Here is a 26,945-nt window from a genome sequence, read left to right as displayed (position 1 = left end):
GATGTAGTAATTTTTTGCTGTATGAATAATTTGGTACAAACAACATGTGCTCAATCATGCCCAAAGTGCTGCCACAGAAAATGGGCAGGCTTGGCTCCAAGGGTGTCATGATGAAAACGTGGAAAGGAGAAACATGGTTTATTAAACTACCTGATATGTGTGTACTCAACAGGCCCACTCCTGTAGCTTGATCATGGTTATGAGCTTCGCTGGTAAGGAATGTGAATTCCTTCATGCTGCATGTGCATGAAATTTGTAGAGCTACACACTACAAACGTTGCATAACGTATGTACCATGCTTGCAGCTTTGTGGAATCTACAATTGGGATTTCCTAGTAAACACTTTATTCTTTCACGCTTCAACGTAAGGCACACGCACGCAAACATACAAAGCACTTCACATACTCTTCAAGTGTTGCAACAATAAGTATTTGTTTACACGATGACTGGCTGAATATTGAAAACTTGCTGGCTTTCATAGCAGCAGCACATAATACACTTAACAAGTGTCTTCAACTTACAACTGCAATATAAACATTCACAACTCGGCAGCTAGCACAACACACGCTGACAGGCTAACTCACGTGTCTCGCACACTGTGAAATAAATGTGAGAGCAGTGTAGCGGGCTCGGATTGTGTGGAATATTGTCTGCAACAAAATGGAAAGCTCGTTGCATCGAAGACTGACTTGGAATTTGATACTCAGTTATACTTGGAAATGTGCAAGGCTGAAGATTTGTCTTTCATGCATCGAGTCCTGAGAAGCAAGAGACAATTGTCATTGGATGACACAAAATTTACACCCACTGGACCGAAGGCATAATCTGCTATTAGAGTCGTGCCTCATGGAACCAGGCATGAACTAAAAATGTAAACTAAGAGTAAACACTGAACTAGTAAAAGACAGGTTGGACACAAAGATAGTCATATAATGTGTGTAGCAGGCAGACACGTGACATGTAACGAAAAAACGTGCAATAACACTAGCACAACATGCCTGATCATGTACAGGCTCTTGAGTCTTTGGGTTTCATGTTTTTCCAAAATCTTCCCCAGTGCCCGTATTGGTGGCTGAATGGGCACTTTGCCAAGTTATTTTTCGGAGCTATTCGGGTTTTATCCGAATTGATGATGATGAAAATCTGGCATAATAACAGGTTTACCCAGTGTAACCCAAACCACAAGACTCTAATCACACATTAAGGCCTCGTGGCCTTTTTTGTTTTCGTCTGTGTTTGTGTGTCTGTGGCGGTGACCCTGCTCGATGGTTCCTCAACCAAGCTTCTGCGAGCATGATACTGTCGAGCTCCTGCAAGTGAAACTTTAGCAAGTACCAAGACATTTGCATCGTGATAGGCATAAAGATCACTGTACCAGTGTTGTCATGGCTAACGCTCCGCTCGTTGTAAAGAGTATGGAGCCAGCAAGTGTCATCCAGCTCCACAGTCTCTCCTTACGATATGGGGCCCCTCTTGCTTTTCTCTTGTATTGACCTACGACCTGCCTTTACATAGTTGCATCCATCATTGTGTAGTAGAGGATCCTTGAAGGATCCTTGATAACAGGATCCTCGTAATAGGATCTTTGAAGTCGTGCTGGCACAATCGCGGGTTAGCTCGAATAACGTAATTCGAAAACCACTGTGTTAGAGCATAGTAGTTTGTTTTAGCTGTAGTTGTGCTCTTAAGATGTTTCTTGAGTTAATTTTTCACTGGAAAACCCAACTATACAGGATTTCTTAGAGGAGTTGTGACATGTCACCCCCACGTTCTATTAAATAGATGTCTGGGACGAGTATTTGCAACAATATGAACTTTTAACCCATTTTTTTTACAGCGAAGCATGAAACAGACGCATAGAAATTCAGTACTAGCAAATGAGTACCAAATCAAATGCTAAATCTGATTAGGCTGAGATGCCATGGCAGGCGTTATTGGTGTCACACACTTCTGATTACCACTAGAAATGATCAAAGCTTCTTGCCACAGTCTGCTGAAGGGACTTTGCAAGGACTTTTTTTTTTTTTTTTCACCTGTTATACTGATGTGCAGTATCATACATATGTGATGCAATTAGTTAATCACAAATATCAGTGTGTCACAAACATTTTAAGAACTGACATTGCAGTTTGCAAATCTGAAGTCTGAGATGTGAGGTGTGTGTGAAGATGCCGATGGCAGAATTTCCCTGGGTGAGTCTCTTGTGAGTCACCTCCACATACTTCCATTCGTCTAAACCAGGAAAATGCTACCTTCAGCTCAGATCCACAAGTACTACCTGCTCGAGATTGACATGCCTCGCAATATCTGTAGTACGTAATGTTCGTAATCCTTGACTTGTATGGCCCCCAGTGAGTTGTGCTGGACCTTGGGATAAAAGTGACACAGTGTTGCTGGTGATAATTGCAAACGAACCTTTAGAAACATTGTAATTGAAAGACACACACACTTTAGCCTGCCAATGCCCACCTTTAGGACAAACCTGCATCTATAAGCATTTTACAGGTCAATTATCTGGTATAATTTCTCAGGTAAATTTAATTGTATAGAAAACTAGGTGGAAAACTTCATAATGCCACATGGATTCTGACCAATCCTGGTAGAACTGGAGACTCTAAAATGAATATGTAGAGCCTTAAAGGGACGGTCTCGTACAGCCGGGGTGATTCCGACACTTAGCCAAAACTAGTTTCACGAGTACTGTACACATACAACCGTCAAAGTTTCATTCAGAATAACCAAGTCGTTTTCGGGGAATTTGTCGAAACGTGCCGTAAGAGCAGACGACGAAAGCTGCGCTTCTCTCATGCATACGTCACGTATGACGTCGCCCTGCGGGTGCGTCGTCGTTGTCATGGTAATTTTAACTTGCAGAAGCACCTTGGGTTGAGTAATCCCCTTTGCTCTCGAAATGGGCACGCTCAGGCATATACCTCCGCGAGCGGAGAATGTAGTCCCAGCATTGACTGTGGGGTCTCCCATAATGTAGCGCACAATCGGATACGTGGAAGCTAAGTCACGTGTTTTCTTTCCGCGAGTATTTAATGCGGTTTTTAAATAAACACGCACTCCTTCTCCATGGACATCGTCAGCGACACTTCGTTTCGAAGCATGATCAGTGTACAACGGGGAGTGTAATGGAAGCGCGCATAATATATTTTTGGTCGGAGCTGTAATGCGACCGCACGCGCCGATGGCCAGCGACTTCAGATTTGTGATTGTGGATGGGGTTGTCCTGCGACTTTTAACTTGTCTCTGAGGATTAACATAGTTGTTCTGAACCACCATGCTTGCCACTACTTAGAATGCACGTTTTTCACCTGAGAACTGAAAGAAAATGTACGAGAGTTGCCGCGGTGCCCAGTAACCTCTGAAAGTCGTCTGCTCACGCCGATGCACTAGCGCGCGCAAAAGCAGACGATTTCTGTATCCTGTCACAGACTTACTCACAGGGAGACGTGGCCATTCTTATTGTTGCCAACACAGATCGTGGCTAGCCCTGCAGTCTTTATCAATTTAATTCGGTTATTTAATAACTGCGGCGTGTTTTGTCAGGTAAATTAGCAGTATTCCATTTTCAACAAAGGGCAATCGAATGGTACACTTTATGAAAGGGGCAGGGGATACGAGACCGTCCCTTTAAGTTTTCGGGAAATATTTTTTCTAAATTCGGGGGGTAACAAACATGAGCTCTAAATTCATTCGAATTCGAGTGGAAAAACTTCCAGTATGCTATATTTGTGGAGAAATCGGGCTCAGTTACTCAAACTAACTGTACTGGTTTGCAACAAACAGTGATGTAACTGCATTTGCTGCCTAACAAGTTAGTGTGCATTCCTGCAGATGCAGTGAGGGCAATTTGCCGCGTAAAAATCGGGTTTCACCCTTAAGAGGCAACCTTCAATTCGGGGTGAAGAATTGGGTTAAACCCTAAAACTTCAGGCTCTATGAATATATGACACAGACTTACTGTGAGAAAATGGCATGTCTCGTGATTTGAAGCATAGTAAGAGCCCAAATAGTTGCCAAGTTTTCCAAGTTGCCAAATTTTTGCCAAGTTTTCCTTCTGATGGCTTCTGTTGCCATTGTAGATTTTGAAAGGGAAAAAAAAAAAAAAAGAATTTCCTCAGAGATACATTCCGTTAACGAGGTAGTCTGCATCATGGGCGAGTGCAGACCTCCCTCCCCTACGGGCCAGGCGGTGACGTGCAAGCCGTAGTCGACACCCAACAAGCACGAGCAGGAGTCCCGTGACACACAGGCCCAGAGTGAGGGCTAGAACAGCAGAACTTGATTCTCTGTTGGCCACCCTGCCTGCCTGTTCTACTTGGGTGAAGCTGACACGCATGTTGGCAACCTCGCTGAGGCTACCGAACTGTACCGACGGGTGTGGATGCGTTGAATGAGGCTTGTTCTTGTTTTCTAAACAAAGGGGTGAAAGTAATTTTTCAGTTCTTTGATTCAAACATGCAAGTTGAGTTTAGTAATCTATCTGGGAAACTGCACTCGAAAGATAAATTTGTACAATGTATAGGGTGCTTTTCTTTATCCTACACTGATACTCTTTCTTTTTTTTTTAAAGCTTTGAGAGATATCACCAAATTTTGCTAAGCAAATGAGCCAAAACAGAAACCAAGCACGTCAAGGGTGGAGGAAGGACACAACAATCGACATCGATGGCTTATGTGTGCAGCAAAGTGGTCTATCTGGCCAGCAGATCACCGTCTACTCCAATGAACTCCATTGCTACAAAGCAACGTGGCTCTCTGGAATTTGTATTCTTCCTGTGCTCTTGATGTAATTGGTCTCAGCACATTTGCATAGCAAAATTCGGTGATGGATACCTCAAGGTCAGCTAGTAGTTGCACACTCCCTTACTGTACCATTGGTAGTGCATTTTGGAAGAGGGAAACGACAGTAAATCCTCTCCCCATGTAAAGTTTCCGTCCATAGAACCCGCAGAATATTTTTCTGCTGAATATTTTTCTGGCTACACTACTGTCCCGAGACATACACAAATGCAACAGCATGGGAACCTCCATACATACGAACGGAGACCTATATGTCTTCTCATTCCATTTCAGTTTTTCCGTAAATTTTTTTAAAGACTTAGTAGAAAGTCTGTAGTATAGCAATACTTACTGGTAGCCTGCTTTGCCTGTGCTTTACCATGATGATGCTCTGGAACTGGAGGAGGCTCCACTTCAACTACTGTCTCGTACAAATTATCTGAAATTATGTTCCATGAGCCTGAACGCTGCAGTGCCTCTTCCGTCTCTTACCATTGCTGCTAGTTGGCGGCGCTACCGGCTTTGCTGCCATTGGAGTGTGTTCAGACTCCGGGGCCGCAGCAGCTGTCTCCTTCGGGGACTGGTGCTGGACAAAACCGCCTTCGGAAGAGCCAATGTTGAGTGATAGCTGTCGGCCGCCCGGCCTTACTGGTTCATTTGATATTAATGGTGGGGACTCTGGAAGGCGCTGCCGTAGCCCTTCATATGTAACAGCAGGGTGAGGACGAATGTAGGACGACTCTTGAAGGGGAATTTCTGGTTGCTCCAGCACTGGTGTTGGTCTGCAGAAAAAAATAAAAGTTAGTCGGATTGGCATACAGATGAGGTTCCGGGTTTTCAACCAACTGGAGGGTATGTTTTTTTCGGGGCTTATTACTTTCTCAGAATTCAAAGTTATTCTCCGTTTATTTGTTGGAATCCCTTCATTATCCGAGGTTCCGAGAAAAAGTGGCGGCTGAGAAATAACGTTATCACAAAAACAATGAGTGTCTTCCATGCAACATCATCTTTTACTTTTTTTATGTATCTTCACCAAGCTTCATGCGTTTATGGTCTGATTCTGAAATTGTCATAGTACATGGCGATGTACAATGCTACTCTATAAAATCGGAACTTCGCTACATAACAGGTTCTCTTCCCCCTCTCTTTTTAATGGGGTGTGTGTGCACTTTTGTTATGCTTTGGCCTAGGTTATGCAGGATAAACGTAAAGGGCAGTTATTTGCATAGCTATGAACCTGTATTCCAAGCTTTACAGCAAACACGTAGAAAAGTGTGGAAAAGCAATGACACAAAAAAGCAGCACCACAAATAACAACTCATCTGCCTCTGATATCATAGCGGGCATCACCGTCAACGAAGAGGCCGCACGAGATGCCCTATGCTTATGGGAACTCCCATAAGCATGCATGACTGAGGCTTTCCAAATACAATGTGTAGAAAAATACTTGTTTCTTCCTTACGCCATACTCTGGTGTGCGTACAATGTGTGTATCGTGTAATGAACGCCACATATCAAAATGTCACAACCCCTCTAATGGTCCTAGAAAGGTGTACGCCCATAACAGCACCAGTGCAGTGGTTGGCCTTGAGCATGTTGCGTGGTGGAGTTCCGTTTCAGTGAAGATTACGCCACGTGGCTGCTGTGTTCTTGCAGAGTTCTCGGCTACGGGAGTCCCCAAAATCAGTCTTCCGGTAAAATCTGAACAGTTAAAATTTGTATTGGCGTATGTTTTTCAGATTTTTCTTTGGTTCTGATTTGTGTTTTTCCTTCCAAACAATAATGCATATACCTAGGGCTCTCTGTTTTCAGGTTTTATGTTTTTTGAAAATCTGGGGTAAAAATCAGGTTTTATTTCGAGTAGCTGAAAAATCGTGTGATATTGGGTGGAAAAGCATATTTTCGGGTCAAAAATAGAAAAGAGAGCAATTCTCGTACTTTGCTGAACATGAACAAAATACTGAACATGCAGTGCTTGGCATTCAGCAGTGCCCGTATTGGTGGTTAAATTGGCACATTGCTAAGTTAGTTTTCGGGTTTTTTCTGGTTTTACCCTAAGTGAGGATGGTACAAATTGGGGGGGTAAAAACGGGTTTTGCCGGGTTTTACCCGAAAACGCAGGGCCCTTCAACGCAGAAGGCACTTCAGTCACAACCCTACTTTTAAACCAAGTCGTTAACCTGCCTACTATAAGATGCACTATGCGAAGTGATTAATTCGACAGATTCATAAATATCACAGAATGCGATTTTAAAAATTGCGACCGTGCGCAACAGTGACAACGGCCGCAACTAGCTGCCCGAGTTGGTTTGACATTATTACAGTACAGCCTGCTGCTTGGTTTAGAGAAATGTCGTCTGCTACACAGGGAGAACTGGGAGAGAACCCCCCCAAAAAAAGCGGAAAGTGCCGGCCTCGATTGGAACGCGGTCACTCTTGTCACTGTAATGGCATCACCGGTGAGGTTTTGCTTCCTCCTCCTCCTCATTTCGCACTGCAGAGCGAATTGAGCGGGAATGCGTGCATCGATGTTTGGGTATGTTTTTTCCTGAGAAAAATATTGCGTACAGAGTATTTTTTGTGTTACTTGTCAAGTAAGGTCACATCCTCTCATAATGTGTGACACAGAGAAAATCTTTGAGATGGCTTTCTGGGCTGCTTTAAAAAGGCGCTAATTTGCAAAAATTGCTTCGTGTGGAATGAAAGATATGGTTACATTGACACCAACACAAAAGGAATGGGACACCAGCACAAAAGGAAAAGGAATGTTTGTGATTTACGAGCGAAAAAAAAAAAGAACAATGTACGCTTTCCCTCTCCTTCCCTTCCTCCTTGCCCTTTCCTTCTCAAGAAGTGTGACAATGTGGAGAGCTTTGGACTGGTTTTCTCAAACGATCTCCTGTGATGATTGGACAAATCGTTTGCGGAGACCAATGAGAGAGCGCTCAGCATTGTCAGCCTTCTTGAGATGGAGAGGGAAAGGGAAAGTGTAAATCGCAGGTTCTTTCTATAATACGAGGGGTGTTCAAGTTAAACCAAAACTTTCTGTCTCCTGAGTGTACAAATGACTCGCGCTACTTCTTTTTCGTCATTTTCACACGTGACAGGCCTCCGCGTTCACCACGTGGTGGTCCAAAGTTTGTGCGAAACAGAAAACACGTGCTGGACAAGATGGCCGACAACGAGGCGAGCACGCACATCGAACAGCGAATTGTCATGAAGTTTCTCGTGAATGAAGGCGTAAAGTCATCTGAAATTCAGAGAAGACTTCAGGCTCAATATGGCCACGATAGACTTAGCCGCAGCAAAGCGTTTGAGTGGTGCAAAACGTTTCCGAGACGGCCGTACATCAGTGCAGGACGATCCCGGCCTAGGCGGCTCAGAGCTCAGTGTCAGAGTTCCTGAGAACACCCAACTTGTGGAGTGCCTGATCCTCAAGAACTGACGGATAACATGTCTCGAACTGGCTCGAAAGACGGACCTTTCTGTGGGAACATTGAACACTATCATTCATGAACACCTCCAGTTTCGGAAAGTTACTGCCCGTTGGGTCCCGAGACAGCTCTCCGTGTTTGACCGGCAGAGAAGACTGGAAATCTCCCAAGAGCTAAGGTACCGTTTCGACACTGAATGACAGCCGTTCTTTGATCGGATCATCACATGCGATGAAACATGGGTGCACCATTTCACTCCCGAGTCTAAACGCGCATCAAAACAGTGGAAGCATCCGGGCTCGCCAGCTCCCAAGAAGTTCCGAAGCACCTTGTCTGTGGGTAAGGTCATGGCCACGGTTTTCTGGGACAAGGCTGGCGTTGTTCATGTTGATTTTCTGCCCAGTAATACCACCATCAATAGTGGGATCAATTACTGAGATGTGCATAAGGCGCTGAAGCAAAAGCGGCCGGGCCTCATCACCAAAGGAGGAGTCCTCCTACAGGACAATGCACGCCTGCACACCGTGCATCTCATGACAAGCACCTTACAGGAACTTGGCTGGGAGTTGCTGCCACATCCCCCATTACAGTTCAGACCTCGCCCCCAGCGATTTCCATCTCTTTGGGCCACTGAAGGCGTTCCTTGGGGGCAGCCACTTCAGCTGCAACGACGAGGTCAAGAATGTGGTCCGATCATGGCTTCTACGCGCCGGTAAGGATTTCTACGCTGCTGGCATCCAGGCCCTAGTGGAACGCTGGGACAAGTGCATTAGTGCAGCTGGAGATTACGTTGAAAAATAAAACTAATTTCTCGCCTGTAAGTTCATTTTACTTTTGCGAAAAATGAAAAGTCCCGGTTTGACTTGAACACCCCTCGTAAAACGGACTCACGAATCTCGTTCCTTTTGTGTTGGTGACAAGGTAGTGGGGTCTAGCATTCCGCGAGGAGACATCCTTACAGGCTGTTGGATAGATTTTGCTAGAATGGGTGGCTGTTTGATAATGAAATTGTAAGCTTGTTTTAAAAATTGATGTAAAATGATTGTATCACCTGTGTAGCATCCTCCACTGCTTGTCACCTCTTCCTTGCATTGCTGCCAATTGCTTCTGCTGTTGAAGTTGATGCTGAAGTTGCTGCTGCTGCAGAATTTGCTGCTGACGAAACTGACGTTGCATTTCTTGCTGTCTGAAGCGTGGAATCTGCTGGAGACTTGAATGCTGATTCTGAGGTCTCGCCTGTTGCGGCGTCATGGCACCTGCGTGGCGAAAAGTGCGATCCGTTTCCACCGTGACGCACACCCCTTCGTGATAGCAAACGTACCTTCGGGTATAGAAGGATAAAGCTGGAGATCATTGTCTCCAACCCACAGTCTACCATTGTCGGTATAGGCACCGTAGTCGTCGTATTTGTCTTGGTAGCCCAAATATGGGTCGGACCCGTATGGGGCGTAGTCGGACCTTGAAGGCTGTGACTGTCTGGCATCTCCAGGCCAGCTGTTCAGTTCATTTCGTGGCACAGAAGGGAGCCTGATGCCAGTCTTGTGGTGAAAAGGGCTAGGCCGCCCTCCTGTAAGATGTGCGTAATGTCACTTGTCTTTCGCTAAGGCTTAACGATAGGCACTTGTTCGTAGTTCATAGCTAGGGTTCCGAAATTCGGAGTTTCTCGGAGAAATAAAAAGTAATGATGAACGAAAAATGAACGACGCCGATTTCGGAGTACATTTCGGAGTAGTCATCGCAGAGACAATGCAAGGAAAGGAGTATAAGAGTAACTGAGACCACACGATATAGCGCACGGATGTTTTACTACCCAGAGCTATTGAAGTAAAAACAAGCGTATTTCCACATATTGTGAATGGTGCCCAGGCTCAAAATCCCAGACTATCCCAAACTATCCCAGTGCCGGGGACAAGTAGAGTCACGAGGGTCGAGGATGCATAGAACATATGGGACAAGTGTGTGCACTATGCTCCTTTTGGGCCATTCATGTGTGGATCAGTTTGAAATCAAAAAGTAGGTGTGGAAGGAAGGGGACAAAGGAAGAAGGGAACGGGAAAAACCGTAAGGCTGCCACGTGGGCCTTGGAAGCATAGGAGTTTATCGGATAAATCCGATTTTTTGCCAAAAACATCGGAGGGAGTTTATCGGAGTTTGTCGGATAAATCCGAAAAGTCGGAAGCCTATTCATAGCTTACTTAATTCCTGGTTGATGTTGTTGCTCGGGGGCGGTTCTCTCGGAGGAGACGGATCTCCTGTCTGAGACAGACCACGGGAAGGGGTGGTCGTCACGTCCGCTTGGAAAATTGTAGGTGGCAGCGATGATGTCTGACTGTTTGGCGCTGCTGTGGCTTTATCTCCAGATTCTGATATCCAGACAAGTATAAATGATATTGAGAGACCAGCATCAGATTGGGTTTTGTAACTCACACCCAGCTACTGTATCTACATTTCCATGAAAACTTCATTTGACCTGCATTACTTCTATTTACAGAAGACTATATTGTAAGAGAGAGCAGCCCAAACTTTTTACTGTCTCCCCCCCCTCATTAATCATATGTTTTGGCCTTGCCATAGGAATGCATTGAACAATATATTGTGGTGACAAGTTCATGTTAATGGTGCAGGGTCAGCAGGGGTGGATCCACACCCTAACTTGGGGGCTGAGGGGGTGCTTTCTCAAACTGCATAGTGGGGGTGGGAGAGAGGGTTATGCTTAAACACATGTATGTAGCCTGGGGGCTTTGGGGGGCGATTGACCCCCTGGATATGCGACTGAGGGTCAGCCATTTTTTTAGCTATTCTTTTGTTGCCACCAAAAATTAAAATGGCTGTATTGTTCCACGTGCATTATACCACAAAGCTTTCTCGTGTCTGGTGACATTTTCTGATTTTTTTACCATGGCATTTCTACCGTGCAAGATCGTACTCTTAGGTGTACTAGTACTGACCACATAACAGCATTACAGCAGCTCAGTTGTTTAGTTTTGTTAGCATGTTATCTCGTTGCAAAACCAACTTCATGATAAGAAGGTACACTCACTAGAATGCAGATTTTCTGGCTATGGTTTGGTAAGGAGTAGGAGGGAGAGGGGTTGTATAGCATACTGTGCTGAAAATGCATGCATAACGCATACTTTGCAAGATTTTCAGATAGCAGATAGGTGCGAGAGCACTAACATAGCCAGAGCTCTTTTCTTCTTTCTTTTTTTCATGAAAGGCTTTGCTGGTTTTGAGAAAGTTTGGGTTCCCCTTAGCGAAAATCCTGGTCATGATGAAATATTTTTGATGTTTCAGTGCCAGACAGTTTCCACTGCGCAAAATAGATTCAGCATCAAAGCACTGCCAATCGTGCGATACCCACGAATGTTTGAGATATTTTCTTACGGCGGCATGTGACACTCGCAACCCCTGTTTGGGATTGTAGAGTCTACGCTGTGAGCGCACGGCTGACAGGCCGTACTTTGCACTTCCTTTACTGTTACGAATACAAATGGCATTCGCATTTTAATAAACGATTTTAAAAAGATGCGCGCGGCGCAAAGCAGCATGGGAACTTTGAGGGACACTGCTCTGTCGTCTGCTTCAATTATGGGTTACCCCGACTGACGCTGACGCTACTGCTGCGCACACCGGGAATGTTGTTGTTCTTCTTCTACCTCCGCCACTGGCCATCTCTCGTAATGCTATAAGACACTCTAAGTTCCCATGAGTCCTTGCGTGTGACTGGACTTCCGCTTCGATGCCAATACATGACAGGTGGCGCTTACTTTTCTAAAAAGTCTATTTGACCGTGTTGCAGTGCCGAAAGCAAAGCATTCTGCTGCATGATTATATTTGTTTCTGGCACCTTCTTTTGTCATGTGCTCCCGAATGAGGGCTACACTATTTCACAGTGTAATTCCTAATAAAATGCTCAAATTTTGTTCAAATATGCATCTGATGCAGTGTTTTCATGTGAAGAACAAGGAAGAACATTGCATATATATTGAGGGTTTTACTGCACATTTCAAAGTGCATAGTTGTATGTGAACTGTTATACCTGAACTGAGTCAGAAATGCTTTTTGTTAATAGCTCCGCTAATAACAGAATTAATGTCTTACTAGCTCCAGGGCAGTTTAAGTCGTCACTTTCGTCACTACCGTCCGGGCATTGTGGTATTCCATCACAAACGTTGTACACTGCAATGCACTCGCTGGAGTTTTGACACTGGAACTGAAATCTCTGGCAGCGTGTGTCTGAAACGAGTTTCCAATTCCTTGTGTTAGTAAAACTATTGGGATTTCAAAATTCACTTGTTAATTGTCACGCAACACGATTAGAACAGCAAACCTGGAACAGCAGTTGTAATTCGGGTTGCACTTTCGGTAGCCGTTGGGATCAGAGTGGGAACTTGGGACTCCGGGACCTCGGGTGGGACCTCGGTAGACAGTAGAAGAGGTGGCTGGCGCAACTGTGTCAGCTCATCTTCGTGTCTTGAGGGTAATCCCCACTCTGTGTCCCTCGGTCCCACAAGTAGAAGGGAAACAGTATAAAATGCGTGTGACGTGAACAAGCACAGAAAGGCAGATGGCGGACCACAGTCAAACAGGTAGCAGCTGCCTTTGCTCTGTGGAGGAAAAACAGATTTGCTTTTTGGGCAACAGCTCAGAGTACAAACTGGCAAGACCAGCGTCACTGTAAGAAGCATCATGAGAAAAATAAAAATTTAGGGGACTATCTCTATTACAAAGATATGCGAGATTTTGGGCAAAGAATTTATTTTGATGACCTATCTTTTTATGAATTAAATTAGTTACAAGAACCTAACCCTTTGCCAAACTGTAAGTCCAATACGTTACATGAAATTTATTAGACTTAAATTCCATGTCAGAATTAGAGCTGTGGAGAAAGTGCAAAAGTTCTCAAACAGAATAATTTGTTGAAAATTTGCTAATTTTTGTTTAAGAACTTGTGCGTTTTTTTTATTCTCTAGCTATCGGAAATGCTTATTAATTGTTATTTCTTTGCTATACATTATGACAAATATGTTAATATAGACATGCATGTATGAGCTAGGACATGCATGAGGACAACAGACATTTTTATTTTCAACCTCACTCTGATTAATTGTTCATTTCTCTTCAGTTTCTCACCTTTTCTTCAAAGACAGCCACATTGCAGTTGGTTGTTTCCCAGCACCAAATGATGCAGTCCCTATTGGAGCCGACCTCAGTCTCGTTCAAGTACTTCGCTCCCATTCGACGTGAGTCCTCGGTTCGAATTATGCGGTTTTCATTCACCTGGAATCCTTCCAGGATATTTCGAACATCTCTCGAAGCTTGAGGCATCTGGGCGGCACTTGGTCGCTTGTGAATCTTCCGAGGCACAATATGCGCTTTCGATTCCAATGCAGCTGGCAGTGCAGTGAAGCTCTCTTCACAGGATATTAGTAGCGCTGCCAGAATTAGTATCGCAGCTTGCAGTTGCAACATGACCAAACCACGGCTTTCCACGAGCATACTGAAAAACGATTACGCAGGGCACGGCACAGGATAATCTGTCAAACGTAGGATAAAGCCATCTTGCGTTGTTGTTGAATGGTGGAGATGCGGGAACATTGGAAAAGGAGGGAGGAGGAAGTGGACCTCTATTATATGGTGTTTTCTTGGTGAAAATTACGCATGTTCGCTGTCAGCCCTGTATGTTATATACTTCGTGCTCCGCATGGAAAAGCCTGACGCAGAAATTCTGTATCTTAATTTCATTATAATGTCGTCGGGGTAATGCGGATGCTGAATCTTAGTTTCGGTTTCATCGTATTGTGCATTGCATTCTCTGACGATGGCCCGCTTTTATGCCATGAGTGATGATTAAAAAAAATTGTGCGAGATCGTACTGCACAAATAATGTTAACAATGTAACGTTCTCATTGTCACGTGACAGTGTAAGAAACGAGGGGGAGGAGAGAGCATAGAGCATGCGAGAGGAGAAAGGAGACTTCTGCAACGGGTGGAAAGTGGTTGGGTTGCTGTGGTTCCGCGGGTTTCCGCTTGTTCCGCCGTGCGTTTACTGACACGGTCGTTCACACTTGAACGGTGCGCTTTGTTGGATACGAAACGTCACTGCAGAAGCTTGAATCATCATCATAGCCTCAGGCACCGTGCGTCAGGTAAATACTTTGCTTTGTCTTCTACCGCGACACTTTTGTGCGAAAGGAACGGCAATGCATGACTCTGGCCGCACGTTCACGGTGCTTCCGTGTGCTTCGTGCTATCTCCCCGTAACAGACCAAACGTGGTTCGCATCTTTGTGTCAAGGCTGAGAGAAACATATTAAAAGTATTTTTGGCACAATACGATGATTAACTAGAAAAGTTGAAACGCGGAGGTCGTGCGTGCTTTTTATATTTACAAGGCCGTTCAGATGCGTCCTTGCCGTGGTCAACGAGTTATAACGGCGGCGGCTACTGTGCGTTTTTCGTTTGTACTTTACGCCGAAAATCGAACGTCGTAATGAGTGCGTGACTGCGTTTACATGGGGAGCGGGAGCACACTCGTTACAATCAGAATTATCTCTACAGAACAAAGCGTTATTGTGCCGGTGAAAGGTGAATGCCACATGTTGCGAATGGCCAAGGAGCATGACCTGTGTGCACGAAGTCATGACTGCGTGCATCTCACTTATCGCACATAGTGTCTTCCTTGCTTTTGTTTGGTCTCGTAGAAGCTATGTACGTGTGGGATCCTCGTTCGGATAACAGTGTTCTTTTGCCCGTTTGTCTGTCCATTATGATTTCGTTTAGTCTTGCGAACGGAGCAAGACCGCAAAGTCTCAGTCTCCGCAAGACAGCTCCAGCTAGTAAGGAAGTGTATGACTCACTTATCCTTATCGTAGTCTTTGTGCGCTAAATCCCCACGAAATACGACCATCTGACGTTTGGATCAGTGGTTCGTGCATAAAGTGGGCTAAAGGGCCTGCTGTCGTTTTTGTAACTTCGTTAGTATTCCGGCGACTGTCCAAGAGATAAAAGGACGACCGCAAGCAGGTTATGGGCCATTGTGGTCCAAGGAACAATGAAGCAAGTTGGATACGTCAAAAACAATGAAAAGGAAGTGCCTCGGAGGCAAATGAGCCCCTAACAAGGAAAACTTAAACCACTTTCGTCGGTTCCTCAACGCGAAGGAATATTTAGAGAAATCGCTGATGCAAAGAAAGAGGGCCTTTGTGCTTCGTTTTCACTGTTGGTTGTGATCTATCATTTTCTTTCATCCTCAACGAATCATCATCGCCTGTGGTTCTTCATTGTGATTCACTGTATTGATCGAAGCATTGTGCATGCAAGTTCATTATGCAGTGTCACTTTTTGCTTTTGCCGTTCATTGATCATTTGAACGGAGCACTGCGAATTAAATTTGTCAGTTTGTTTATAGAACCGTGCATAAAGGTTGTCTGACAATATTTTATGACTTTTTAGAATGTCAGATGTTTTGTATTTAATGTTGCTCTTGTACCAATTAATACAAATTCTGTTTCCATTTCAATATTTGAAATCTAAATCTACTGTTAATCGTAGTCAATGATAGTCAAACAGTCGGTGTCAGTTCAAGTCAGGTCGGTCAGTCTAGAAAGTTCGTTATATGATCTGTTCATCTGTTCTGTTCATGTTGCCGGCGTCAAGTAAAAAAAAAAACTGGTAGCAGTATCCTAGTGATTCAAAGTCCAATACTACAAAACAATAAGAAAAAAAAAGGAATTCTGCCAATAAGTACCAACAAGTGATACAATCGGGGTACTGGACCCTCCGCGATATGGCGTGTGCATGTGAAGGGCAGACAAGTATTTGCAAAGATATTCCACTTCGAAATATAGTATAGTGTAACCAAAAGTTTGCGGGCACTCAATAGTCCGCTCAATTAAGAAAATGCTTTCTAAGTAGTGGTCATTCATGAAAACCCTGGCATCCCTTCCATAGTCTCAGGGAGATGACGGAAGTTTCCATGGAGTCAGTACAGTTGCATAATGGTCTCGGTTACAGGAAGAAGTGAGGACCTTTATGACTGAAAGATATATTTTTTCTTGTCATTCAGCTAATGTTAGCCACTTCCTTGCAACGTTACTCCTGTTCATTTCTCTCCACTGCCAAGTGTCATCTCAAGTCCCTTTCCTGCTGCCATTTTAAACTGCTGACCTTTCCTTCACTCAAAAGTAGAGTGTATTTTAGGATAGCTATCTTTCTTCTGTCAGTGTCTTCTAGCAGTTCTTCGATTATGTCTGGCACTTTTTTTGTTTGTTTTGTTAAATGTATTTTGTTTCTTGCGTGTAATTGAGGGACCTTAATGAGAGGATTGCTAATGAGTTGGAAGGTCATTTCATACTTTTGTTCACCAGGCCATTGAGAGCACTATGGGCAAACCTTCGTTCTTTTGTGTGAGACTGTGCGTTGTCGAACTGGTTTGCTGTTTGTTTTCTTTTAATTCCTTTTTAGTTTTTTGAGGACTTAGAGGGTATGCAGCATATTAGAACTTGTTATACCAGCAGTATGTTGCAAAATTTGTTCCAGCACACATTCATAGGAGGGTGCGTAATATCAGTTTTATTCAATTTTATTTTTGGAGGTTTTACTACAAAACGTCTTCTGTAAGCATATTTTACATTTACATCTGGTATGTCTTTGCAAAGCAATCTAGTATTCAAACATGTTTCATCTGTTAGCTGAACAAATGAAGTCTTATTGGAGTTGCAAATTTTTCTACTTACCAGAAAACATTTGCGTCGGTAAAGCTGTGATGAATTATGACTTATCCTCCAAAAGGCATCATCACCTCTCTAAAAATCTCTAATGAGAATGTCATACGTATAACATTTTATATGGTGTTCCAATAACACGACCCTGAGATCCCTGATACAGATTATCTGAAACATTATTTCACTTTTACATTTCACATAAATAGTATTTATTCTGAATCAAAACTGCACCAAGTACACTTCTACAATAGGAGCAACACGTACTATGAAGCACGTCAAACTCAGACAGTACGCTTTCAGTTACTGTCTGGTGGTTGGCACAAGAAACGACCATGCAGCAACTCTCACCTCTGGGACAGATAAGTTCTCAAAATTTGGACCTTCCAAATCTAGCTAAATACAAGTTTTTGGAACCAAATAAAAACAATCTACAGGGAACCTTACCTTTATTGCAATTATGACATGAGAGTGATTTTCGTTTACTGCACCGTAGCAAGGCAATATCTTTGAAAGGTTGCCCGTGTACAATAATGTTGTGTGCAGTAAATATACAGTGCACAGGCATGAGGTCTTGCACGTATGGAAAGCCAAATGATGCCTAAAGCCATTTTAAATTTGAAATCATAGAATATAAATGGTGGTAGCCAAGAACACAAATTATTGATGCAAATGACCAAGTCGCATGCCTAGGATAGAGGCTACTTGGATGCCCTTCAATGCCTGTCGTCAACAAGTGCTCCAATTGATATTAGGTAGTTTATGCGGCATGCCGACCAAGGCCAGACTTCCTCGTGAGAGAAATCTTGGACCAATCCCTGATTGACACAGCAGACATCAAACAGTGGATATCTTTCACAGGCACCAGTGTGGAGTTTGAAGTAAAAATTCAGTGGCATTGATTTTCATGGATTGACTACATTGTTGAAGGATGGATCTAAAAGTGGTTGTTCTTTCGATTAATTTCATTCACCCTCAGCTTCATTAACACATTTCTGTTCATTCCATATTTCTTGTGCATTTCTCATAGCAGACAATTCTCATAACAGAGAAGGCTGCACCATTCCACATGGCTGCTGACATCATCTTAGTGAATTTGAGCCTACGACAGGAGCCAAAATTATGACCGGAATAGCACAGAGGCCTCAGAGAGCCCAGCACGAAATGCATGGCACGAGACATTCTGCATGAAAGTAAGGCTGCAGCATTAGGCACAAAGCAGCCATAATCAAGTCAAATGCAAGCAGTGGCATTTTGAAGGAACGGGAATTTGAGAGATGATATTTTTTTTAAATTGTAAATGTAATTATATAATTTTAGTATTTTGTGTTTGCATAATGTTTGTTTGTAAGTATATCGTCCAATTAATGAGAAATTTGGCAATGCTTAACCAAGAAATTTCTGATCCCAAGCAGAAGTCATGCACCTTAGCTTGTAAGTTATGACTGCAAGGAACATTTTTGTCTAAAAATCAGTGTAAAGGAGAATGCACATCTATAACCATTTACTCTCTGTATGTTAAGGACCTACCAAGCGGGTACCACAAAACATAGGGTGAACATAACCTAACAGTACACGCATAAAAGTTACATTAGACCCGAACACTACATGCTATCACATATTTATCATCCGATCTGACTAACCAAATCACTAAGGTCAGAGGCACAAAACTAGGTTATGCATGGACATAAAGAGGCACACAGAACCAAGGATGGACATAAACCGAGGGGGGAACGGATGAAACATACATCTAAATTCCAGGAAGCAAAAAAGGAGTAGATTATGGACTGCAGAAGATGTCAGAAGTGACTTGTTTAAAACGAACACTGTCAATGACAAGTGCAACTCGTGAGGAAGGTCATTCCAATGTCTTGATGCGCGAGGGATGAAGGATTCAAAAGAGTAGTGGGATTGACTTTGAAAGCGTGATCCACGTGCTAGGATAAGCAGGAAGGAGGTTGCGGCATAGAGGGCCATAAAATGCTATTGCAAAAAATCTTATGGAGGAGGTTTAAACCTGACAAATTGCAGCATTGTGCCAGTATGGGAAAAGCCACCCCGCGCTTCACTTCCGTTGTGCTGCTATCGGAACGACAGTCATTAACAATAAATCGAGCTGCACGGTTCTGGACGCTTTCTATTGTATTTGTGAGATAAGCCTCGTGCAGGGTACACTGTTCAACCGTATCTCTTGCGTAAGTAATGTCCCATTCAAAAGTACAGCACACTTTCCGTTTTGTTGCCTCTCATCAGCTTCCTCTGATCGAGCAAGCTTTCTAGGCATCACCCCGATGCCACCTCTCGCATACTAATGTGCTGACAACCCTGATGGGGATCAGAGATTGATTCTGTCCTTGCCTCAGGCAGAGGGTGAATAAAGAAAGAGAAAATGTGCCAAGCTAAAGTGGGAGAAAATAAAGAGGTGATCGTATCGGATAAAACGAAGGGTATTGAGGGAGGAACGGCAAGGCGTGTCCTGTGGAAACCTTGATCTCTATTGTTGCAATTGGAACACTACACTAAGGGAAAGTAAATGTTGGCTATACGTTATGGGCCTGATAGCTTGCATGCGTTTCACTTTATTAGCTTGAAGACTTGCCAGTGTAAATATGGGCTCCACTAATGTGTGCTGTGATTTATACACTCCATGGAGCTCACTTTTTCTGGTGAAGTTCTTCAGATTACATGGGTGTATATGGTGGAATGATCTGGCAGCACCCCTCCATTGGGACTTCCAATCAATCAGTTTATTGTACTCCCAAAAGTCCCATACGGGTGTTACATGGGAGGAGTGGGTTACAGGAAGTGTGGGAAAAAAATAATGCATAGAAAAAAAGGCAATAAAACAGCAACAACAAATGGAAGCAACAACGCTATGCAAGTAGGTTACATAAGGTATCATAAATTACGCAAGATTTATACACTGGAAATAGAATTATGAAATTGAGGCGGGTCAGTTATGGTAACGATGTGGGGCTGGAGGTTATTCCATTCAATGGCAGTCTTGGGGTGAAAAAGGGAATTTAAAAATGATTGAGTGTTACATCTTAAGCAGGAGACTTTGAGCTCGTGGTTGATGCGAGGTGAGGAAGATGAGACTTTAGAAGGGATCTGATATGCCCCGCATTTTTACAATATTCATTATGTCATTATGAGATTCTTGTACATATAACATTGTGGTAGTATTGGCTCCATTGTTAACTGGTTGGTTCATGATGTAGAACAGGAAGACAGACAACACCTCAGATCTTAATGAATAATTGTTGTTACACCAACTATGCTACTTAGACAAGCGGGTTAGTATGGGAAATTGATTGCGTACCCAGTGCTAGTGAGATGGTTAGGGTGAATTGTACTTTTTCTTCTAAAAATAAGTAAAAATACAAAGGGCAAACAGTAAACTCTATATGAAGGCTAAATTCAAATCTAAAAATGGGGTATTGTCGTTTATGCAGCATGGAATATATATATTCCTGCTCTTGTGTTATCCAGGATGTCGAGATACATTTAGTAACAGATGAAAAAGGCATTCTTACTGTATGACTGGTTTATAATTATAAATTTTTGTTGTTTAGTTTTGAGCACTTACACTGTGGCGACATTGCTTACTTTAAGCTATAGAAGAAGGAAAAAGAAAGAAAAAAGAGCGAAAGGAAAAAAAAAGAATGAAGAAAAAAAGGGAAGAGAAAGAAAAAAACAGAAGAATCCGTACTGATTGTCATACTATACAACAGGGCCTCACAAAGCCAAGCCCCCTCAAAATATTCTGGAAACTGTTGTTTTTGGTTCACGAAAGCACTCTTGTGCAGCAAAATGTGCCTGCAGTAATAGCAATTAACTATGCTTCATTGCTCAGCCATAAAGGCTTGTACATATTTGTATGTGCATGAGAAAGAAACAGTCATGTCAGTTTTTATGCAGATTTTGATTTGTTTTCTAATGTGCCATTGAGGGCTTGTGGACCCACCGATACACATGTTCCAGAGTTGTACTAGGGGCCGCATAATAGCTGTGCAAATCCGCGTTTCTTTGGTGCACCTGTAGTCAAAGGCCAATGCCTTTATACACGTTCCCAGCCACTTTAGAACCGACGCAGGTGCTGCTGCTCCCCTCCGTGAGAGATCAGATTTTTCATGATTGAGCGTGCTCTGATAGAACTGGTAGAGCAGGGTGGGGACAGGATGGGCTTCCGAGAAATTGGGGGGTGTGCCATTCCTCCATCTAGCTTCCTCCTCTCCTCCAGCCTGCTCTCTCTCTCTCTCTCTCATTTCATTTCTTTCACGTAGGAGTACAAGGTAAGAAGAAAGTGAATAGCAGGGCAGTTTCGTCCAGTTTGTTTTGTGGAAACCGTAGAGGATGTTCTTACACGCATAGTCTGGTGGTGTGGAGCTATGGGGCCCATTTTCAAGTCTGATGCACATTTAAGCCGTATAAGAGCAACGGGCCACATCACTTAATTTTACGTGCTTAGTTCAACAGAGTGCTATATTTTGTATTCCAGTTCTGACCTTGTGCAAATTAAAGGCTTTCAATGTTCCAAGGCCACGCCGAGATCTTTTCAATATTTTTGGTCTTTATACTGCAAAGCACTTAATGTTTGGGAGCCTCAAACTCTTGCGAATTTGGCTAATTCAAAAATTTGACAATTTTAAGGGTGCACAAAAATTTTGCCCAAAAATTTACGGTTAAAAAGCTGTGCTGGATTTTGTCGTACAGCTGTGTCACTATCTCGTACGTGAACTGCTTTGCAGCAGAAGCACGTGCGGTGCCAGTTTTGTCAAAATGTGGCACAGACAATCTTGGGCTCATCATGAAGTAAGCCACAAATTTTTGCATCTAGAATTTGCAAAAAATTTGGGGCCACAAAATTAGTTTTACGGTGTCACTGAAACAGCATAGTTCACTGTGATTGATTTTCACAAGCATGCATGCCTATGAAATCTTGCTGACAGTCACAAATCAACCAATGGGGATACACTTCAGCACTTAACCTTATTAATGCATATCCTTTTGTTTGTAACTCTCTAGTTGAATCCATTCCATGCTCACTTGAGTGATCCATTCCAGGTTGACCACAGTGCAACTAGCAGTCATGGAGTGCAGCCTTCCGGCCTCCTACTGTTCACCGACAAGGCCACCTGTGGCTCCACCTGCAGGGAGTGACCTGTGTGGGCCTCCAAAGGGGCTGCACGTCAACTTTGACACTGACAAGGATGACCCACAGGACAGGCGCAAGAAGTACCTGACGGCAAAGTATGGCCCACACCAAATGAGTCTCATCAAGAAACGTCTGCGTGTTGAGATGTGGATGTACGAACAGCTGCAAGTCCTATACAGAAGTTCGGTGAGTTTGCATCGAAGTAAAGTTAACATAAAAGTAGTGTCACGCTTTGCTGCATCCTCTCTTTAAACAAAAACGTTCTAAAGTATGTGAGCGAAACATTTCAAATCAATAGTGGATTCGAGGTTACTTTGAATTTCATGTTTTTCCCACAAGACTGTGAAGGCTAGGCTACTAAAGAGTAAGCAAAGTGCAAGAGCTGTGGGCATTGCAGACCTCGAGAAAAGAAAGAAAAAAAAAGATTGTGTTTTACTCACAAATAGGAGTGAGAGGAATACTTGCTTGTTCTGAAGACTGTGATTGGGCTGGTACAGCTCCCGTCAACCTTAATAATAACACTGGAAAAAAATTCTGCCTCATTTCTGAATGCGATAACAGCCACCCTGGAAGCACTGGGTGAATGTTAAGTGAACAACATCCTTGCGTTAAACTAACAGAATAATTTTGTTCAATTAAGATTTCTTGATGGCCCCAAGGGTTGCTGTAATCGCAATCGGGAACGAGACCATATTTTTTTTTTTTTTTCAGTTTTATTATTAAGGGTGACGTGAGCTGTACATCCAGTAGGTATTCCATGGTGTATTAAATGTGGCATACTGAGGCATAGCAGAAGTGTCTGCCCTGGTGAAAGCAGTATAGGGTGACACTTTCTAGCTTGATGTGTATCAAACATCGATCCACAAGAGGGATCTGACAAAGGGATCTGACAAAAAAAACGAAAAAACTCGCTAATAAGGTCATAATTGAGAAATTGTTTGTTACGTGATTTTTTAAAGTAAAATTCACTTATGTCTGTTATATTTAGGGCCCAGATCTGTAGGCAATTGCCTATAAATGCCTATACACGCCTAATTGCGACATTTTTGGGGTTACCTGCCCTTCTATCGACTCTATTGAATTGTAGCCTCTTTAACATTTTTTTGCGCCATAACAGCACTTTTTTAGAGATTTGAAGGAGCATTAAAGTGGTATCTAACATGGCAAAAAACTGCTGTCATCTTGTAAAGCAGTAAGTGAAAAGCATTCCCCCAAAATATTTTTGTCCAAAGTTGTTAAACTGCGGCGCAATTAATTTGCAAAATCGCCCACCCACTCTCTCAAATCACCCACGCTAAGTTTGACGTTTGTGGTAGAGAGCCCCCTCATTCATTGGTAGGAAAAACCGTCTGCTACGAACATCGTAAGCGGTTTCTTGTTGACTTCTATCCTTTATGCGACTTATATCACGTTTTCTAAGAAAAAACAGCATATATGCAGCCTGACACAATAAGGTTGCATTCACAAGAGTAATATATCCGTGGCTTTTGCGCAATCTCAGAATTCACTGTAGCAGAAAGCAAGCGATGACGGCTGTATTGTGGCACTACCTGTTAGCCACTGAACCAACTGTGCGGTGAAAACGGTCAGAGAGGTTGCACACTGTCGGGAAGCACTGGGGTTTCGCTGTACAAGACGCAGTTAATTTCGGGCTGCAACACTCGTTCCTCTCGTGGTGTCTGCGGTCCCAAAAAATTGTGGTTGTGTCGTTGACAGCCTTCAAACCCTCCGTTTCGGACATCACGCAGCCGGAGAACGTGTGGTGTTGCTCACCTCGATCATGTGATCCCAGGTCCAATGAGGAGCGTCCCTACCACTCGCGTTACATAGTGACGCGTGTGGCGGCGCTCATCACGTGTCTATTGTGAAGGCGAAGGAGGGTGTTTCGTGCACGGGAGGTTCAGGCAGCTATTGCAGGCGTCCCAATTTCACTATAGTTGCACTAATTGTGGGAAAACTGTTTTCGGCCGCCTAACATTCCATACCGACCAGAAACAGAAACAAAGTTGTGTGCCTCTAGACTGCTCCTTTAAGTGCGAGTGTGCCTTAGGCTCGTGTTGTTGTGCTGCATTTTTGCTTTTCGGGTCCGGGTATTTGAGGCCTTTTGTTCCTTTTTTGCGTTTGGTTTCCTTCAGTACATTCGTTTGCTGGAAGGGGTTCATGTATATTTGATCAAAAGATTTGGCCTCTCTGGGCTTTCCAAGATCTTTGAGAGCGGAGAACTAAAAGTATTATTCCATATAGTGTGGTTGCAGGCTGCTTCCGCATTCGTGTACCAGACGTCAAAGCTCGTATGGTACCGTAACCTATAGACAAGCTAGCTTTCTTTGATGGAGCCATTCTGAAACACACCAACAAAGCCAAAGAGCGCACCAGATTAATGTGCATTTTATTGCCTATTTTTGAGGGCCTAAATGCCTGCCTATCTCCATCGTTTTTAGTTGCTAAATTTCCGGGCCCTAGTTATATTGTATTAGAATTTATGCATTGTAAATTGTATGCTGCGCACAGCTATGCCATGTACGTGCATTACATCTGCTATAAGTGCTTCCTGTACACCATAGAAGTGATAGGAGTGCAGTGTCGCACCCCCTTGCTTTGACAGAGACAACAGTGTAGTTACATAAATGAAACAATAGAACAACTAACCCTGAAATATTAGCCAAGCGTGAGAGGGGAACAAGGTGGACAAAGTGTGGCAAGAAGCCTTTGTTGGCGGACACAGGCGTTCCAAGTGATGCATGGCCGACCACAAGATGAGGAAGGAAGCGGTGGGAGTATTTGTAAGGCACAGGCGACAGTGTTGCTGAACTCTGTCATGGGAATGTGAGGTCAACAGTTTGAGCACTTGAATTGTTTAGGAGCAATGGCCTCGCTTTTTTTTTTTTTTTTGTGTGCAAACAAAGGGAGCCTGGGTTAATTTTGCAACATTACTGTAGAATCATTTTATCCCCATTGCTATGCTGGCAACAAAACAAATTTGATTGTTTGATAAATTCAATAAACAATGCATGTTTAACCTATTAAATAAATGCAAAACGTATGAAGAGCAATGTCAAGTTGTTGACGAAAGCAATCCACAATAAAAAAAAAAACAAGACCGTTTAAAGCATCTATTTAATATACGAAAAACTAGACTTTTGTGCGGTAGGTTGCACTTCTTCAGGTCTTCTTCCAAACAACAAGATAATATATTAAACATGTCACATGGCAGAGAGAGAAAACAGGAATGGAAACTGGTTGCAGAAGTGCAGCCTACTGCATGAAAGCCTCGTTTTTTGTGTAGTAAATAGATGGTCTCAAACTTTTTTTTTTCTATTCAATAAATTTAAAATAAAATACATACTACTAATATACATAAATACATACTAATCACTAAAATACATAAGAATGTATTCAATTGCTAAGGTATAGTACAAATTTCTGTTGTGGTCTTGCTGCACGGGAAGTGGGTGTAGAATATACTTGTAGCTGTGACATTGTCAGACCAACTCGGGAATATATGTGCACACAGAAAGTGATAGGAATGCTGCACCAGGCTGTGCAGCCTTATAATGCCTGCTCAATACTGTGCTAACTAGTTCCTTTCATGCAAGCAACTTTAGATTTGCATCTAGTAATTTGCGGAAGATATGTGCAGCAGCGACGCATCCAATGACAGCATCCTGTGCCTCGTTCCGTTCATACTGGGGCCCTACAGTTTCCCTATGAACAAGTCGCATTTTCAGCATGAGAAGCACTAGAACAAGAACACTGCGAAACTGAGCAGTTGAATATAAATTTGCACAAGTGGGCTGTAGCTCAAGAATATAAAATTGCTATATACTCATTGTTAGATTCCAGACTTGGCATCTTGATGCATGTTGTTTGCTTTTGAGCATCAGTTGAGAGTAAATTATTTCTAAACCCAGGACAAAAATATTCGACAATGGATAAAGAGTGTCTTACTTCCATCTGGGCTGTTAAACATTTTGTCGTTATCTGTACGTTATCTGTTCAAGCTTATCGCAAGTACTCTTTTAGCAGTCATGCGTAAGACACTTAGTAACAAAATTATAGCTAGTTTGTGAAAGTAGTAACTGAACCACAAATTCACTTTATTTTTCAAAATTTAGCTAGTTGCTCTACAGTTAGGAAGTTAGATAAGTTGGTTATCTCTTGGGGCGGGGGGAACGAAATTGGAGCTAAAAGTTAACGTTAGTAAGCTTTCACGGCTTCAGTTCAAGCAGATCCCTTTCCACGTAATACTCCTTTCCCTTTCTTGGTGTATGTTCTAAGAACAACAAGGCAATGTTTGGAAACTGGCGCATGAAAGAATGTGATGCTACATATCTGCATAACTTAAAGGAGCACCTGCAAATTTGTTTTTGTTTTTCGCTCAGGCATGATCTGAAACGAATAAAATGAGCTCCTGCAAAAGGACGACGACTCCAGGTGACCTACAGAGTGTGTGTGTGCGCGAGGCCTCTGTTGCCCACACCTTTAAAAAAAAATCCTCCACTCGTGAAAAGAGAGTAATGGAGAACGAGGGAATGTCATGACGTAATGTGGTCCCCGGGCACGTGACCCATGTCGTAGAGCGGCACAGCTCAAGCAAGTATAAGCGGCACGTGAGCTGAGAAGAAATAAACAAAGTAAAAAAAGACACTGGGTCTTCCCTACGTCATGCGAGAATCGTGGTGGCCATCCGCTACTGCTTTCTCAGACTGTTTTCCTAAATTTGATTGCGCAGTGACAATGTACCACACGGCAAAAATATTTTGCAGTGTGGTTCCTTGTGGGCAGCTTGGTGAAAGCAACAGGGTTTCGTGCCATATTAAATGTCACCTCACTGCTTCTTT

General features: G+C 43.1%; 2 protein-coding genes across 5 annotated transcripts in view; one reads left to right on the top strand and one right to left on the bottom strand.

Moving 5' to 3' along the window:
• LOC135396711 (protein phosphatase 1 regulatory subunit 14B-like) overlaps nt 1–26,945 on the top strand; it is a 39,688-nt gene that overhangs the window by 1,740 nt on the left and 11,003 nt on the right. Inside the window, exons 1-2 of one of the 3 annotated variants that reach the window (XM_064627847.1) lie at nt 14,185–14,373; nt 22,014–22,290. In XM_064627847.1, coding sequence (XP_064483917.1) covers nt 22,039–22,290 — 252 coding nt within the window. In that variant the 5' untranslated portion in view covers nt 14,185–14,373; nt 22,014–22,038. Of the gene's footprint in view, nt 1–14,184; nt 14,374–14,846; nt 15,073–22,013; nt 22,291–26,945 lie in introns of those variants that run through there. The other 2 variants (XM_064627845.1, XM_064627846.1) reach the window with 2 other exon arrangements.
• On the bottom strand, nt 334–13,931 carry LOC135396708 (uncharacterized). 2 transcript variants are annotated; one of them, XR_010423507.1, is made up of 10 exons: nt 13,358–13,931; nt 12,555–12,831; nt 12,326–12,460; nt 10,420–10,587; nt 9,546–9,791; nt 9,276–9,480; nt 5,283–5,572; nt 5,143–5,229; nt 3,971–4,422; nt 334–2,367 (listed from the first exon to the last, which is right to left on the bottom strand). XR_010423507.1 is itself a non-coding variant. In XM_064627836.1 (9 exons), exons 1-9 carry the CDS (start codon nt 13,721–13,723, stop codon nt 4,127–4,129), a joined length of 2,070 nt encoding a protein of 689 aa, XP_064483906.1. In that variant the 5' UTR covers nt 13,724–13,931; the 3' UTR covers nt 334–4,126. The 2 variants fall into 2 exon arrangements, 1 of the variants encoding a protein (XP_064483906.1); XM_064627836.1 differs by having other exon boundaries at nt 334–4,422.

This window comes from Ornithodoros turicata, chromosome 6, assembly GCF_037126465.1.
Source record: "Ornithodoros turicata isolate Travis chromosome 6, ASM3712646v1, whole genome shotgun sequence".
Taxonomy (NCBI): Eukaryota; Metazoa; Arthropoda; class Arachnida; order Ixodida; family Argasidae; genus Ornithodoros; species Ornithodoros turicata.
This window is presented reverse-complemented; position numbering and strand designations above follow the sequence as displayed.

Bases quoted from the DNA above. Each gene is read 5' to 3' on its own strand.
- LOC135396708 (XM_064627836.1), bottom strand. From the start codon at position 13,723: ATGCTCGTGGAAAGCCGTGGTTTGGTCATGTTGCAACTGCAAGCTGCG. The intron at 12,461-12,554 runs GTTTGCTGTTCT...AACTCGTTTCAG, and splicing joins AATTACAACTGCTGTTCCAG to ACACACGCTGCCAGAGATTT. The intron at 9,481-9,545 runs GTACGTTTGCTA...TTCGCCACGCAG, and splicing joins TTATCCTTCTATACCCGAAG to GTGCCATGACGCCGCAACAG.